The sequence below is a fragment of the Mesoplodon mirus genome (genome assembly GCF_964341445.2).
Source record: "Mesoplodon mirus genome assembly, chromosome: 17".
Classification (NCBI taxonomy): domain Eukaryota; kingdom Metazoa; phylum Chordata; class Mammalia; order Artiodactyla; family Ziphiidae; genus Mesoplodon; species Mesoplodon mirus.
The window spans coordinates 64,416,256-64,433,806 of NC_138993.1; the positions used below are offsets into that span (position 1 = coordinate 64,416,256).

Here is a 17,551-nt window from a genome sequence, read left to right on the forward strand (position 1 = left end):
GATTCACTTTGTTATAAAGCAGAAACTAACACACCATTGTAGAGCAATTTTACTCCAATAAAGATGTTAAAAATAAGTAAATAAAATAAAAAAATTTTTAAATAAAAATATAATAAAATATGGCCTTTGAATTATGACTAAAGAACAAGAAATTAGAAAAAAGAAACAGGCAGATTTGACAAAGGATAAAGTGGAACTTCCAGAATTATTTTAAAAAGGAGAGTAATAGAAACTAGAAACTCTGGATGGGTTAACAGCAGATTATATATAGTTGAAGAAAAATTATAAAAATTAGAACATATGTCTGAAAAAATTCCCAGAATTCATCATGGAGCAATAAAGAAGTAAATAATGTTAAAGAGATTTTGAGACATAGGACCAACTAAAAAAATAGAGCTTGTCAGAGTCACAGAAGAAGATAAAGAAAGGATAGGGACAGAGGTGATATCTGGAGAAGGAGGGGACTAATGGTTCTCCAGAATTGATGAAAGCAATGAATCATCAGTTTCAACAAGTTCAGTAAATCCCAAATAAGATTTTTTTAAATCCACACCTAGAAAATTAGTGAAACTGCCAAAACCAAAGACAAAGACAATCTTAAAACCAGCCAAAGAGAAAATGCAGATTAACCTACAAAGAAATGCCAAATCAGACTCTCGATTTCTCAAAAACAACAATGGAAGCCAAATAAAAATAGAATTATATCTTCAAAGTACTGAGTCGAAATGAATGTGTAACCCAGCAAAATTCATTTAATGAAATGCTATATTCTGCTGTAATAATTAATGAACCATAACTACATTGTTGAACATAGATGAATTTCACAAACATAATGTGTGAAAAAATTGGTTACAGAAGAAAGCTGCACTATGATTCCATTTATATAAGATTCAGAAGCACGCAAGACTAAAGCAATGGGTCAAATAAGCCTTAACTGTTACTGTATAATTTGTACTTTGTAATATCTGGTCCCTGCATGGTTCATTAAGCTTCAGGCTAACAGAAAATTAAGCATTAACTATGTGGCAGGAAAACAATCTGCGAACTCAAAACCTTTAGAATCCATCTACAAACTTTTAGTAAATATCCGTGTAGGAAGTTAGAAAGATCGTCTTAGGCTACCTTTAAAATGCCATCGGTAAATCAGACTTTATCCTAAGTTCCGGTCCTTCTCAGGCCACCCGAGCATGAAGTACTGTCACCTACCCGCATTAACTTGCTGCAACACTGGTCCAAGCGGGTTGTGTCCGCTGCATGCCTAGACCACCGCAGCGATCTGTCTGGACAGTGTCCCTGGAGACACCTGAGCGACATGTCCAGGGCACAGATCTCGGCTCTGGTGTTTGGCGTCGGGGGCTTTGGTGCTCTCGTCGCTGCCACCGCATCCAATGAGTGGAAAGTGACTACGCGAGCATCCTCGGTGATAACGGCCACTTGGGTTTACCAGGGTCTGTGGATGAACTGCGCAGGTAACGCGTTGGGTTCTTTCCATTGTCGACCGCACTTTACTATCTTCAAAGTAGAAGGTAAATATAATAGCTTTGTTTGGGGTGGAAGTAAAATGTCACTTTTCCCCTCACTGTGCTGAAGGGTCCGTATACAGTTGGCTGTTAACTCTGAGTACGTAATCCAAGTGCCAAGATTTGCCTAGGAGGGACGGGGTGTATGAATGCTGACTGAAAGAATTAAATCATGTCTTTGGCAAATATGCAGCTATGGCAAATAGCTGCATGGATCTTTTAGAAATACCTAATGCGAATAAGCGACTCCAAAGGAAAGGGCAGGAGTGACTGGCTTGTTTTAAAACAGGTTTTGATTGGCCTTGTGTCATGGAGGACACCATATATATACATATGGTAAACACACGCCGTCAGTAGATCATACGTTGTACAGTTTTGTTTTTTTGGCCTCACCGCGCGGCATGTGGGGATCTTAGTTTCCTGACCAGGGATGGAACCCAAGCCCCCTGCAGTGGAAGCACAGAGTCTTAACTAGTGGACCGGCAGGGAAGTCCTGATCATACGTTATCCTAAGTCCCTGTACTTCCTCAGGCCATTCTAGCATGAAATCCATACACATACGTGTGTATATTCATATGTATATTCACAGTGATACAAACATATGAGAAGATGGACAGTGTTGAGAGATGTAGGGGTTTTTAAAGGGGTTTCCATATTTTTTAAAAAATCATGTTTAGTGATAATACAGCAGAGCAAGAAAATTTTAAAAAGTAGTTGAGAAATAAAATGCCCATGAACTTTTTGTTAGTAGGTTTTATCAAAAATATGTATGTAGACAAACTTTCAATGTTAGGCATACTAGAAACTATTAGAAACTGTGTATTTTAAAGAGGGAAAAAATGTAAGGGCATTTTCAGTATAATCTATAAGAATATCAAATCATTATATTGTACACCTGAAACCAATATAATATTTAAACCAACTATACTTCAAAAAAAGGCATTTTCATACAACAGGATACCTCCAGGGCAACAATTATTTGCTATTTGCTTGTATGTCATTATAAGAATCACTACCTGCCCCTGCTTTCTGCCTATTTGATTATGTTTACAAATCAGCCGCAGGTTGTGGGTTTATTATATTAAAAATTGCCCCTGGTATTTTATAATATATAGACTTTTCACAATAAAATGGCAACACTGTACCTTGGTCCCAATAAAGAAAATGAAATCAAATTTTAACTAGGAAGTTACTAAAGCATAATATTTTATGGGATTTTGGGTCAAGTATTCATGTCATTAGTCCACAGTGCGTGCAAAAGGATGAAGAGAGGATATTTAGCTAAATCCAGGAGAGTCTAATGACAGTCAAGGGAAGTGTTCAAGCTTGGACACCTCAGTTAGGCCTCCAAGTAACATGGGCTTTCCTGAGCACCCATTAGAGGAATCAATGCTAGTCTCTCTTCAGTCCCAGCTTCTAAACTTATTTTAGGATATATCAAAATTCTCCTTCTACTACGGAAGGTTTCCCTAGGTGCAGGGAAAATTGTAAAAGGAGAAGAGTATGATGGGGACACGGTTGTCATTCCACAGACCTCTTGGCCCATTCCCACCTTGAGGGAGCAGGTAGAAGTTATGTCATGTGGCTAAGTGTATTTTTTTTGTTCTCTACTGGGTTCATTCTATAAATATATATATATATATATTTATATATACATTTATATATATGTATGGTGTTATTACCCTTCATTCTCTATTCCTTAATGAAACCGAGTTATTATGAAAAATAGGCATTCAACCTTAGCTCCAAAGTGGGCTAATTAATGAACAGTGTTGATAGTGGCCCAAATAACCTTCCACCTTAAAACTTTATCCTCTTGATTTTGTTTCTCAGTAGTAAAAATAATGTATTCTATGTCTGCTGTGTACCCTGCACACGAGAGGTAATTTGGAAAACCTTGTCCACTGATAATGCTTCAATTCGAATTTGTAAAATTCATTTAACATAATCTTTCTACTTCCTTCGTCCTGAATCAAAATCTTTATCAAAGATACAGGTTACTACTGAAATCTATATTCAACATCAGGAACACTGATTTATATTTCCAAGAAAATGGACACTCACCAATTTAGATGTCCTCATTCACACGGAGTCATTGCTGACGAGGCCGGTTGCTTTTCCTTTATTCTTATTTGAAAACACAGCAGTGGGGTGTTGGGAAGCTTTCTATGCCAGTAGGCTCTCAATCATCACAATAATTCCAAATTGAGAAAAAAAACTCAGAAGCCAAAGAAGAATGAAAATGGTTATAGTGCATTTTAAAATAATAAATTGATTTAAGCCTACATTCTCAATTTGAGACAAATCTTCTTAGACTTAGGCCACATTAAGCCTCCTCTAAGAAAGAAAAACAGGAAATCTTTTTAAACTGCTAGATTTTTTTTTTCCTTGCTGGTTACATAACTTCACTGTCAAAGTCATACCTTCTTGTTGCTAACTAACCCTCTTAGATGACCCAGTATAGCTACAGTTTTTTAGGAACCCATTTACATTAGTAGTGACTACAACCTTAAAAGATTTGATGTAAGCCAGCATTTCTTTGGACAAGGGGCATTTCCAGTTGTGAAAAACACAGGCCCCCTTCAACTATAGTTCAGTGGAATCAATTTCAGGACAACACCATAGGGGCACTTGTAATTCAATCCTCATTGTGGACTGAAAACTTCTTGACTCAATTTCAAAAGCAATTCACTGTCTTTCGATGCAATATCCACTCTAGGCTGTGTCTCTTGTTTCGTTGTGTTTTGTTTTTCTCTCTTCTCGATGTTAGTAGAGAGTTTTAACTGTGAAAGCAAAGCATCTCTCACAGGGAGAGCAGCAGTCACTGCTGACAGGGAAGGCTGGATCCAGAAAGCATTGCTCCAAGGAGAGAGTAAAGCTGAATCATGGTCGCCTGGAGGGCAGGGACCTGGGCTGTGAAGTTCTCCTTGTGCTCCAGGCACACAGTGGGCTCTGGATACATATTTGCAAAATAACTGAATGAACAAAATAATGAGGAGACAGATAGTTTGTGATGAGGGCAAAATTGTATTCCTGGACGAAGGCTGGCATGATTTAGGATGGATACTCAGGCAACAAAAAGGAAGATGACTGGATTGTAACTCAGCAGATGGAGCTTCAAGTTCTGACTTTTTTATTAACTAGTCTTAAGACCTTGACTTTGGTAATGAAACTCTCTGTGCCTCATTCATAACTTTCTTCCTCCTTATATTGAAAGAGCTGGATGCCAGGAGTCCCTTAAAGCCTGTTTCAACTTGAAGTTCACTCAAGAGCTTTACAGTCCTTCACCACTTCGCCATAGAAGTTCACTGAAGAATGATGACTGTAATAGGGTCCTCTAACATTATTTCTCCTGAGAATTGTCCTTCTTTTTCTCCACTTATGTATTATCTTGCTGGCTACCTGGATCCTGACAATATAGAATCTTACCTGCATCTGAGTGCAGATAGGTGTGAATGATCTCAAACGACCATATGACACTTAGTAAAGGTTCAGAGTTTCAGTGGAATGAAGGTAAACACTACTTTGGGAGCTGGTGGTCACAGGATGCTGGCTGCCTGTAGGAGTGTGGACCTCTCTTCACCTGCCTATCCTTCACCTCTCTCCTCATCCCCTTATCAGCCAGGCCATAAGGATGGGGGGAAAGGAATGGCATTTGCTAAAGAAAAGAGGTTCCTGTGGATGTTTATTCTCACATAGGGAACAGGTGGGAATCATCTGATGTCATAACTTTAGATTTCTTCCTAGTTGAAATGTGTGCCTTAATCTATGACTAAATAACAGTAGTAAATTTAAATTTCAAACAACAGTAATAATAAATGAAAACTAATTACAGCCTCAGTGAGGGAAAATTGACTTGAATAATTACGATGTTTCAAAAATATTTTCAGAATCACACATTTGATAGATCTCTGCAGCCTTAGAAGGTATTTACCTTTAATCTCAAGATAGGTGTCCATTTGCTAAAATTCTGATTGCTTTCTGAGACTTAATTTTGTTAAATAAACCTAAGGTTAATTTTAATTCAGATTTATTTTCTTGTTGTGTTCCAAATGCATGTAAAGTTATCTAAAAGCATGTAGAAAACCTCAAGTTCTGTCTTTGGCAGTTCTCACCCCAAAAGAAGTGTAAGAAACATTCAGTGCATTCTTATCCCAACAAAAAAATGGCATAGATTTATGTTTACTGACACAATCAATGACCCAAGGTAGGTGAATTGTATTTTCACAGTAGACTCTGGATGGGAGGAGCCACCAGAAAATTGTCTCTGTGCCAAGAGAATTGGACCCACATGCTAAAACACGCCCACACCTTGTGGTGGTGAGGATGGTGCCAGAGCCAAGGCAGCCCACAAGTGGACTTGGTCCTAAGTCAGTCTGCTGCAAGGTGTTCAGAGGTTTTCAAGACAGCCTGTGTCCATCAATAGCTCCTCTCTTAGAGGCCAGGACCTTATCTTACTTATCCTGGTACCCTCAGCACCCACCATTATGGCTGGCTCCTAGTAGGCTCTCAATAAAATTTGTGGATTGAACAAATGGAAGAAGAAATCATTCACTGATTTAAATCATAGCATTTAATAGATGCATAGGGACTCTCCTCTCATGTCACCAAGCTCTGGCAAAGGGAGAAGCCCTAGGGAAGTGCTTAGTTGAAGAGCCATGAGTGTTTTTTATGATGAGATTCAAGAAGCACTTTTCAAAGTGCTTCAAGTGCACTTTTCAAGAACGATTTAGAGCCTTGCTTCTTGAAGTGTGGTCCTCAGACCAGCAGCGTCTATATCACTTGGGAGCTTGCTAGACATGCAGATTCTCAGGCCCCACCACAGACCCATAGAATCAGAATCTGCACTTTAACAACATCTCCAGGTGTCCCCCATGCACATAAAAGGGTGAGAAATTCTGCTTAGAGTCTGAATCTTTGAGTCTAGACTTTGAGTATGATGGACTCACCATTTACTAACTAAGGGGTCTTAATCTCCCTGTGCTTCAGTTTTCTTACTTGTTAAATGGAGATGAAACGAGATAACATAGGCGAGACGCACACCATAAAGGGTAGCAATCATTCTTATGAATACAGATTTCAATGCCTGGAGAGCTCACATCTCAACGCCTGGAGAGCTCACATCTCAGTGGTAGGAAGGTGACCGTTACTTCTGCTCCATCTATTTGTTTCCAGCCAGGACTGCAGTAGCTGCTTCCTGGAATCCAAAACCTAATAGAAGGATGACTCTGATCCCTTGTTGCATGTCTTATGTCATATTTATAACAAAGCGAAAGCTATTGTGCTCATTAGATTACAGCTTATGCTTATTCTACAGGTTAGGATTTACTGTACCTTATAAGGCAAGACCACACTGCACCTAGAAGTCAGGTTCTCACCACAGACGTGGGCCTCTTCATTTTGTCCATCACATGTTGCATCTGCTGGAGATGAGGAGAAAAGGCCCATTTCGGGTTCTGTGGTGGGAGATAGAGCTTCACCAGAACTAAGGGGTGTTTGTATGCTGGGCAGTCAAAAACGGACAAAGTTTACTCAAATATTTCTGGCCCTAAGAACTGGGAAAAATTTTGTGACAGACAGTTTAATATATTGACTTGAATCATATTTGCATTTTACAAAGTGCTTTCACATATATTATCATATTTATCCAAAAGATGGTATAATCCCCATTTTACAGACAGTATCTGAGACTCAACAGGAGAACGTATTTATAACTTTGTATGGTCGTCTATAGAACTTTTGGGGAAATGTTCAGCCTTTAGTACTAGCCCAAAACCTGCGTTTAATACCTAGCTCTGCCATTAATTTCTTGCGTGCCCTTGGATAAGTCACTTAAATTTACTTTGTTTCCCTTTCTTATCTATAAGATGATGATGATGTCTAGTTCCATACTTCAAGTTTGTGGGAAGATCAAGGGAAAGAATCCTATTACATGAAATAGACTAGTATATGTTTTTAAATGTACCTGGACTTTGTTTTAATCAGGGATGGTAAGACACACAGACATGAAACACTGTCATGAAGGAAGAAGTTTTTACACTCACAGATGCCTAGAAGTAGGAGGCCTGGTTCCCCACACAGGACCCTGCTGGGAAGCACCAGAGTCGGTCAGAAGGCAGAAGGAGTGAGAGGAAATCACCGGCGAGAGCTTTATTGAGTTGTCTAGTACCCGGCCCTGGGTTGATTAAGGTGGAGGAATATTGGTTTGATGTGCGAAAGCTTGACAAAGGACATCACTGGGGTGTGTGCTTTGGATTAGCTGATTTGTCTCTGAAAGCTGCACTTGTGTGTTATTTCTAAGAATCTGCTGGCCCCAGGAGGGCAGTCTTCCCCTCCGCTCACCTGCCACAACCGAGGCCCTAGATGCCAGAGCATGGAGAATGCGGAAAATAAGAAAAGGCAGTGAGCGCAGTATGAATACGAGATCCTCTGGTGGTGTTTGCGTAGGGAGGTCAGGAAGGCTACCCCACCTCCCCTTTGTGGCTTCTCATGCTTATCTGATTGTCAGTATTTGTCTTCTCGTGGTGAATATTTTGTGTAGAAAAGGTTCAGGCGTATTTCTCTCCGGGCCCACGACTCCTCTCTCGCTCATTGCACGTCCGACTGCACGTGCTGCAAGCTGGCGCTCCTGAGTCTCCTCTGCTGCATTCCCTTACAGACTAACTCACATCCTCAAGGGGATGAAGTCAAAGGACACCTGAGCAAAGAGCATACTGGGATTGGTAGTTTTAAAACTTACTGCCGCTGTGCGTTTTTAAGTAATTCCAGAGCACTTGAGAAAGCAGTATTGCTCTTAGACGAAGCCAGGATAACTGATCTGAATTTCAGGAGAAAATTAAGAATTTTTAAATTCTTTAATTCTTTCTTAAGAAAATTAAGAATTGATGTACAATTAAGTTTTGGCCAGATTTTTGTACGCATTATAGGAAAAACTGATGATCAAAAATTGACAATTTGGGGCTTCCCCGGTGGCGCAGTGGTTGAGAGTCTGCCTGCCAATGCAGGGGACACGGGTTCGTGCCCCGGTCCGGGAAGATCCCACATGCTGCAGAGCAGCTGGGCCCGTGAGCCATGGCCGCTGAGTCTGTGCGTCCAGAGCCTGTGCTCCGCAGCGGGAGAGGCCACAACAGTGAGAGGCCCAGGTACCGCAAAAAAAAAAAAAAAAATTGACAATTTGGCAAATGGCTATGACACCATATTATGACTATAGAAGGAACCGTGTAAATAGTTAATTCACTTATTCATTAATGAGCTCCTTTCATCAAAGCATTCATTAGATTCCCGGCACAGAATATAGATTCTGGGGGCTCAGTGAGGAAAGCACAGGGGCCTATCTCCGTGGATGTGCTGCTTAGAGGGAGATGATCATTTAGCAAACGATTAGCCCAGAGCGATAAGTGCTATCTGGGGTTAAGTTCAGGGCAGAGGCAGACTTCCCAGAAAAGCCAGTGCTTGAACTGTCTTGAAAGATGGATAGAAGTTCACCCAGGAGAAAGAAAGGGAGGGCATTACGGGTCACGGGACTCATCCTGCTCTACAACTTATTAACTGCGTGACACCAGGCAAAATGCTTAACATATGAGCTCCCCCGTCTGTAAAATGGGAGTAATATTATCTACTTCAGAGGGTGGGGGTGAGGATGAAGTGAGTTTTGCGTAGAGCATTCAGAGCAGGGCCTGGCACATACAAGCAAAGACCTCCAAGCGGGAAGGAGCCGAGCGCCTCAGGGACCAGCGAGCACATTGGAAAGACTGCCACGTGGATGTGCAGGAGGAGGTTAAGATGGGGTGCAGGTGCACCTAGAGGGGGACTTGCAAAGGGACCTGTAACCTCTATGAGGGGATTTCGACTTTGTCTTAGAGGAGCCGGAAAGCTGTTGAAACATTTTGAGCAGAGAATACCTGATGGGACTTGCATTTCAGAAAGATCCTGCAGTATTTCATGTGAGAACCTGAACCTCATGTGAGGGCAACAGTGGGAACAGACAAGGAAGGTACTCAGAGGTAGAACTGATAAGACCGAGTAACTTGGTGAATCATGATGGATGAAGGGGTCACGGATGCTCCAAGGTTCCGGCCCAGAGACTTGGGGGCAGTGGAAGGGGAAGCTGGCTGCAGAGCAGGTCCCACCCTAAGTTCCATCCCTTCTCCCAGGACAGTATTTTCCAGTGCATACCAAGATCTCAAGCAGTCAGATTCTCAACTTAATGTTTGGCTTTAAAAATCAATTGGATAGTTTGACTGAGTTTAATTTTTTTAAAACTGTGCTTTTTAGATGTTTAATAAAAAACACCAGGAAAATGTAGCAGCCATAAAGATTAATGCAATCTGAAGTGCCATTAATAGCATAAGAACATCCGAATTAGGAGGGTAATACCTCCCTGCTCCCCATATTCGGTAGTCAAATTCCATAAGGCTAGTTTGGGCACCATATTTTAAGGAACATGAATACAAACCACATTCATTGATGTGAGAGGAGGGTAACTAGGAAGATGGGAGGTCTTGAAATAAATTCACATGGGCAATTGTTTCACCTGGAGAAAAGAAAAAGGTTATGGTGGGTAAGGGTGTGAGAGGGATGGAGGAATGGGAAGAAGATGAGTAGGACCACTGGGTAGACGTTACGAGGGAATCAGATTTAGGGGCTCTCTGAAGAAGAAATTTCTATCAGAGTTGCCCAACAATGGAACAGGCTGTCCCACAAAGAACTGACTAGAAGTATCTAGAGGAGGTTGATGATCCTCTGCTGAAAAGGTGGTAGAAATAATTCCTGCATTGGCCGGGAAGACAGACTAGGTAACCTCTAAAGTCATATCCAGTTTGAGATCTGAGATTCTGTGAATATATAAAAAGAAAAAGAAATATTTAAACATCAATATTCCTGATTTGCATATTGACTTAAATATTTTTGGACAACTCATGGGCTCCATGCTGGTTGCTTGGGAACAAGGCAATAAAAAGACCTGTCTCCGCCCGGGAGATGTTCACAGGCTAGAAGTTAAAGTAGTAAAAGTCATAATACACATGTTATATTAATGTTATTATATTTAAATCAATATATTAATGTATGTTAGAATCAATGTAGTAAATAGGCAATTCTCTATCTTGAACTGATATTTTAAAAGGTCCTAAGCAAACCCAAGGGATGTGCCCCCTAACCCTTGCCAGGGAAGGAATGACTGCTTCTAAATCCAGGCATAGAGCTAAGTGCTGCTGGGCTGGGGACAATAAGAGAGGACAAATCCTGCCTTTAACTGGATATCTTTGGATCAATATTTTTCACTTATACAAACCAAATATAGTCCATGTATCATAAGCAGACCAGTCACCCTACTGGGAGACAGATTTTCTCCAGAACACAAAATGTGACGTTTGGCAAGGTGGGCAGGGGAAACAGAGGCTATTTTCTCCCTGACTTCAGCAGATGCTCTCATTTATGCCCAGCCAGCAAACCTCCAGCCAGTCATGTCTGGGGATTCCAGCCTGCCCTGTAGGACTCCCCACGAAGCTGATTCTCTATTGCAGGGGTCAGGACCCTTCCTTGGCCCTGTGCCCTGGCTCTGTGCTCTTCCTGCTTTGCTCAGCCTCCTAGCTCCTGGAGATCAGCTGATGCCCACTCTCCTGCTGAAACCTGGACCTCAGACTCTCACTTTGTTCTGCCGGCTGAAGTCTGGGCTCCAGGCAGTAGTACATCTGTCTTATGGCTGTCCTACCCGCTGATTCCACCCTGCTTGGCCATTCAGTCCTGACCCAATGCCTGCTCTCAACTCTGAGCTCCAGACCTGGCTGGTCTGCCCTCTGGCTCACCCACATCCTCTGCTCTGAATTCTGCTTCCTCACCAGAACATGCTCTTCTCCCACCCTGTGCCTTGGGAAGGACTGTTCTGCAAGCTGTGAGAACTGGGGGGGACGGGAGAGGGCGAGGGAAGGAGTGAAACAGGAATCACATCCACAGCCCAATTGATAAAGAGAATGCAGTGGGTGGTGGTCTTGGTAGGTGACGGAGCCACAAAGAGGAGCCCGCAGACGCTATGAGAGAATTATCTGGAATCCATTTATATCATCTGGGAAAATACCCACGTTATCCTACTGACTCCCTCTATCCCAGATTCAAGTCAGTACTGGGAGGGTTTGGAGCCTGAGAGAGCTCAGTGCCCTCCGCAGGGAAATTCCTGTTCCAGCTGCAGCTCCTACGCTGTCCTGTAGTGGGGTCAGCAGGTTCTTAGTGAGCAGTACCCCAGCCTCTGCCTTGCAGGGTTCTTTCTGCTTCTGCTTCCTGCTCCTTCGTTAATCCCTCCTGGGAGTGCTGGGGGTGAGGGTGGGGTGTGCCTTTGACCAAGGTGGTGAGCCATGCAGCTTGTGCTCCAATTACACTAGAATCATAAAACACATTCACACCAGAGTGTTCACACCCCGTGGGCACACGCATGTACACAGACGCAGCTGGTTCTACAGCTAACTACACGTCCATACAAACTCTCACCATGCAGACGCCTCTACACATCACACCCACACAGGCAACTTCACCATGTAGACATCTCCCATGTCTCCCACACCATAGTCATCAGTCAAAAGACAGACTTAGAGACCAAGATTATCACAGACAGGAATGTGGACCCACTGAACAGAAACAGTTGAAGATCCCCGCTCCTCACGCCATAGTAGGAAATAATTCACATGGATCGGGGGTCAGCACAGAAAATTTAGCTCCCTGCCTCATCCTCCAATGCCTCTCACAGGCCTATGGAGCGCCTAGAAATAACGTTTCATCACAGTGTCATCTTCATCTACCACGTCCTACTTTAAATCATCTGACCTCCTTCCAGGTCTTCCAGCTTCCTAAGTATTCCCTTGGGTGAAAGTTGGTGTCTGGCACACTGTAAATACTCCATAAAGATCAGTTTCTTTCGTTCTTCCCTCTAGAGCACAGACCTTGAAACCTGACTTTCAACAGTTTCCCTACCTGTAAAATGAGCATGATAATAATATCTCCCTTATGAAAAAGATTAAATAAGCTAATAAATGAGTTTGCTATTATTGTGGTTGTTTTCTCCAACACAAATTCTAGCCTTCAGGACTGTTTTGAATCCTGATTTGGTCATCTTTGTATTCACCAACCTCCCAGTCTAGCATCACCCAAAAGCCTTCAGCAAACTCCCTGTGATCTCTGTGGAATTCCTCCTATAGAGGTAAAGACATCTTCCACCCAGTCGCACACTTGTCCCCAAATCTCCAAATCCAAGAGGATGCTGCACATATTTCTCCTCCTTGCTTTTCCCAAACTGCTGAGCCCACACCTTCTCAGTTGCCAAATCCTGCAGAATCTGCCTGCCCAGCCTCCCATTCTCCCTGCGGGGAGGTCTGCCTTTCCTGTGGCTCAGCCTATGGCTTACCATAGATTGGGATCAAATATCAGGAAGACATTTTCCGCTCTTTGAACTTGCTCTAATCAAGGCTATCCAGCACTGCCAGAACACACTTGCAAAACAGAGCTTCCTCCAGTTTAATTCTAGGCTTTTTTTGGGGGGGGTGGGCTGCGCCGTGTCTTATTTGTGCCACGTGGGATCTTCGATCTTCGTTGCAGCATGTGAGATCTTTAGTTGTGGCATGTGGGATTTTTAGTTGTAGCGTGCAAACTCTTAGTTGCAGCATGTGGGATCTAGTTCCCTAACCAGGGATCGAACCCGAGTCCCCTGCATTGGGAGTGCAGAGTCTTAGCCATTGGACCACCAGGGAAGTCCCTGATTCTGGGCTTTATGTAGCCCATTTAGAGAGCACTCCCTCCGCACCAGGCACCACTGGACACAGAATCTCGCCTCCTCCCCAGTGACCCTCTGCATGGGGCGCTGCTGTAACCAGGCCTGTTCTACAGGTGGAGTAACCAGCGCTTGGAGAAGTTTCGTAACTTGCTCAATTTCTTGGTGAAGGTGGTGGCCATGGCAAGATTCATGCCAGACGGTGTGACTCCTGAATCCAAACACCTGATCGAAGGACTCCCCACGGCCGCTTCCCAGCGAGAGGAATGCATCGCAGCAGTCCTGACTTGCCTTTCTCGTCCCCCTGCTTCCAGCAACCTGGACTTTGTGCTGAACCTCTTCCCTAGTCTGTGCCTCTGCTCACACCGTGTGGGGCAAATGCTTTTCTTCAGCACCCCCATCTCTCTCCTCCTTCCAGCTCCACCTCCAGTGCCATCTCTGATGCAAAGCCTTTTCAACCTTCCAACCAGATAGGACCTTTGTCTCCACTGATTCCCCCCATAGCGCTTTGTACTTTTCTTTCTGTGATTTTGTTTTTCTGGCTTGGATTGTGGTTACTTGTGTACTTGTCCTTTCCCACCTCTAGGTTATAAGCCCTGTGAGGACAGGGATTGAACAATTTCTTCCTATCTCTTTCCCAGAAGGTAAAATCCATAAAGTCCATGCTCTATAAGGTATATGTTGAATTAGTGAGTTTTTTTATTGAGATGAATGAATGGGAGCAAGGACGGGACCATAGGGCGTGGTTCACCATCCATGGTGCCATCACTGAGCCTGTCTGCATGGTGACCAGGCCCGTGTCTCTCCTTGTCCAGCAGCACAGCACGATAGAAGTTTTGAAGCATCCTAGTAACCTCGTCAAAAGAGAAATTGTCTAATATGATGTTTCTTGCTCTTAGGGAATCATGCTGCTTCCTACTGGGAGCTTCTTGCTTTACTAAGAGCTATAAAACCATCCCCTTAATGATCCATTCTAGAATTTATCTGGAGTTTGCTACCAAGCATACTAATGGCAATTTCTGAAATGTACCCTTTTGAAATTTGGGGCATTTCCTTGACCCCAGCCCTTCTCCCTGGTCACTGCCTTCACTCTAAGATCACATCTGGTCCTTTCATTCAGATGTTAACGTTATGAAAAATCTTAGGCACCATTCACAGTGGTCCCTTTGGGCCTTAGAAAATGGCTTGTCTTTGAAAGGGGCAACGGAGAAATCAGAATGTGATAAGAATGGCTCTGATTGTTCGGATTACCCTAACAGACTCACTCGCTGAGGACTTTCTATTCTCTGCGTGGTTCTGGGCTGAGTCCTTCTCTTGGTAATCAATGACTCTGAGATACAGATGTAGCTGTTGGTCTTGTCCGCTGTTGGTCATCCAGCCATGCGTGACCACAGCCAGCAGAAAAAAGAGCTCTGCGTCCCCTCATCTGATAGACTCTGAAGAGGGGCTGGGCGGCGTGGCCATTTCTGTGAGGGTTTACTTTCTGCATGTTATAAGCAGCTGGGTAAAAAGGGCAGGGTGAGCATAAAGCGCCATTCACTGCAAACAGACCAAATTACACGCCATAACCTTCTCAAGATAGCTTGGTACCACTTGGGTTATCTGTGTTACAAAACATGTCTGAGGATAACTGCTTTGGAAATAGTTGTTCTTTCACGGGTCTTTATTTTAACTCAAATAGTTGAGATGAGGAGTGGAAATCATTTTCCAACAGTAAGTTATTTCCTTCCTGAATATTTTTCCTGTCAGGATTTTCTCTTTGTTCCCTGTTCCCTGACCACACACACCCGACAACTCAACTGTGCTTCATTAGCTTCTTAAAATATTTGTAATTATCTTTCATTATTAACTTAATTGACAGGCCTTCTCTTCCTAAGAATCCTAAATCTGGATTCTTCCCTTAATCAGCCTGCAATCTTTTTTTTAAACTTTTTTTTAATGTTTTTTTCTTATCATTTTATTTTATATTGGAATATAGTTGGTTAACAATGTTGTTTTAGTTTCAGGTGTACAGCAAAATGATTCAGTTATACATGTATTATTTTTCAAATTATTTTCCCATTTAGGCTGTCACATAATATTGAGTAGAGTTCCGCGTGCGGCACAGTAGGTCCTTGTTGGCTGTCCATTATAAATACAGCAGTGTGTACATGTCAATTCAAACCTGCAGTCCCTCCCTCCTCCACACCCTTCCCCTTTGTTAACCATAAGTTCGTTCTCTAAGTCTGTGAGTCAGTTTCTAAATAAGTTCATTTGTATTTTTTTTTTTTTTTTTAGATTTCACATATAAGCCATACCCTATGATTCTGTCTCTCTCTATCTGACTTACTTCACTCAGTATGACAATCTCTACGTCCACCCATGTTGCTGCAAATGGCATCACCCTGATACCAAAAGTAGATAAAAATACCACAAAAAAGAGAAAATTACAGGCCAATATCACTGATGAACATAGAAACAAAAATCCTCAACAAAATACTAGCAATCTGAATCCAACATTACAGTAAAAGGATCATAAACTATGATCAAGTGGGATTTATCCCAGGGATGCAAGGATTTTTCAATATCTGCAAAGAGTGTTCTGCCTATGTTTTTCCTCGAGGAGTTTTATAGTTTCCGGTCTTACATTTAGGTCTTTAATACATTTTGAGTATAAGATATAATGCAGAGCTTCCCTGGTGGCTCAGTGGTTGAGGGTCTGCCTGCTGATGCAGGGGACACGGGTTCGTGCCCCGGTCCGGGAAGATCCCACATGCCGTGGAGCAGCTGGGCCCGTGAGCCATGGCTGCTGAGCCTGCGTGTCTGGAGCCTGTGCTCTGCAACGGGAGAGGCCACAAAACTGAGAGGCCCGTGTACCACAAAAAAAAAAAAAAAAAAAAAGATATAATCCAATCCTGTCTTATATCTTATACTTTTTATTTTATTTTTTTCTATGCGTAAAAGTTATGGTCTACACTACTCAGTCTATGGGAACAAATGCTATATCTTTACATTTCTGCCCCAGTTCAAATGGAATCCAGGCAGAAACTCCAGGATTTTCCGCGGGCCCCTGCCCTAAATATCTCCGAGCTTCCTGGCAATGCTTGTAATGATCTCATTTCTTACTTGCTATTGTCTCAGGGGAGAACTCAGGTTCTTCTCAACAGGGCTCAAGTCCCCCCACCAGCGACACCGCCACTGCTCCACCTCAGACTCCATCAGCCTTTCCTCTAAGTAAACACACAAGGAGAGTAAAAGCAATGTTTTCTATGCAAACATATCTTCTAGAAAAGACTCCTAGGCATACCTCTCCCAACAACACCACTGTGTACAATCTCCTCCCACCTAGAAATCCAGTGCCCTCATTTCTCCTCAAGGTCATATTCCACCATTGCTGGCCTCTGCGTCCACCCTGTCTCCTTTTCCCTCCCTCCCTGTGTCACCTGCAGATACACTTGTCCCAAGGGTCCCAAGACGGAGACAATTTCAACTCACCTATGGGTAGGTGTTTCTCACAAAATACACCCACAGTCAGGATGGCCAAGTCAGGATACGTTTTGATGTTGGTGCCACATTGGACCAAGACCTTGTCCCCTCTAACAATTTGAAGAAAATTGATGCTGAGACCATGTCGCTGATCAGGCTCCCCTCCTTCTCTCTCCTCCCTTTTATGGGGTTGATGGCAGGGTGGGAAGGGAAGTGCTGTCCTTTCTACACTCTGGCCTCATCTTAGAGGCTCAGTGGAGATGGTAGCAGAGCAGGTGGTGTGTGAGGATGGAAAAATGGAAGTGGGGTCTGGGGGATGATGTTAGTGTCCTAGTGCCTTTCAGAAAACTTGACTCCCATGAAAATTTGTGAATATGAATAGACATTGAGGGCAAAGATGCTGTCTAACTCTATAGGATATGTAATAATTACATGTAATGCAAAAGGACGTTTGGGGGCCTAATTCTACCCCCTACTTTGCCATAAAGTTTGAATTCCAAGCCTCCAAGTCCAGTTAAAGAAAAATGTCCCTTTACAGAAACCAATGGCTAGTGGACTTTTTCTGCTAGTGGGACTAGGCCATTCTCTCTACAGTTTGCTCTGTACTGACCAGTCCCTGGAGCCACAGAAGGAGATGAACATTCCTATTTCTAGAGGCTTTGATGATTCCTGAGCTCATCCTGTCTTCTTATACAACCTTTTGTGGTCCTCAGAGCCTGTGTCTCATTCTGGTTTCCAGAAAACAGACAACAGTGACAGCCTCAGGCAGGCAGTGGCCCCCTTGTTACTAGAAAGGCACTTCTCTTCTCCC

The 17,551-nt window shown here is 42.9% G+C and overlaps 1 protein-coding gene across 4 annotated transcripts in view; it reads left to right on the forward strand.

Moving 5' to 3' along the window:
* Positions 1-1,312: 1,312 nt before the first annotated feature.
* CLDN10 (claudin 10) overlaps positions 1,313-17,551 on the forward strand; it is a gene marked incomplete at its 5' end in the record, with an annotated part of 94,154 nt that continues 77,915 nt past the window's right edge. For 2 of the 4 annotated variants that reach the window (XM_082602044.1, XM_082602047.1), the window contains one exon: positions 1,313-1,526. In XM_082602044.1, the coding sequence (XP_082458170.1) occupies positions 1,313-1,526 (214 nt within the window). The remainder of the gene's footprint in view (positions 1,527-17,551) is intronic. The other 2 variants (XM_082602045.1, XM_082602048.1) reach the window with 1 other exon arrangement.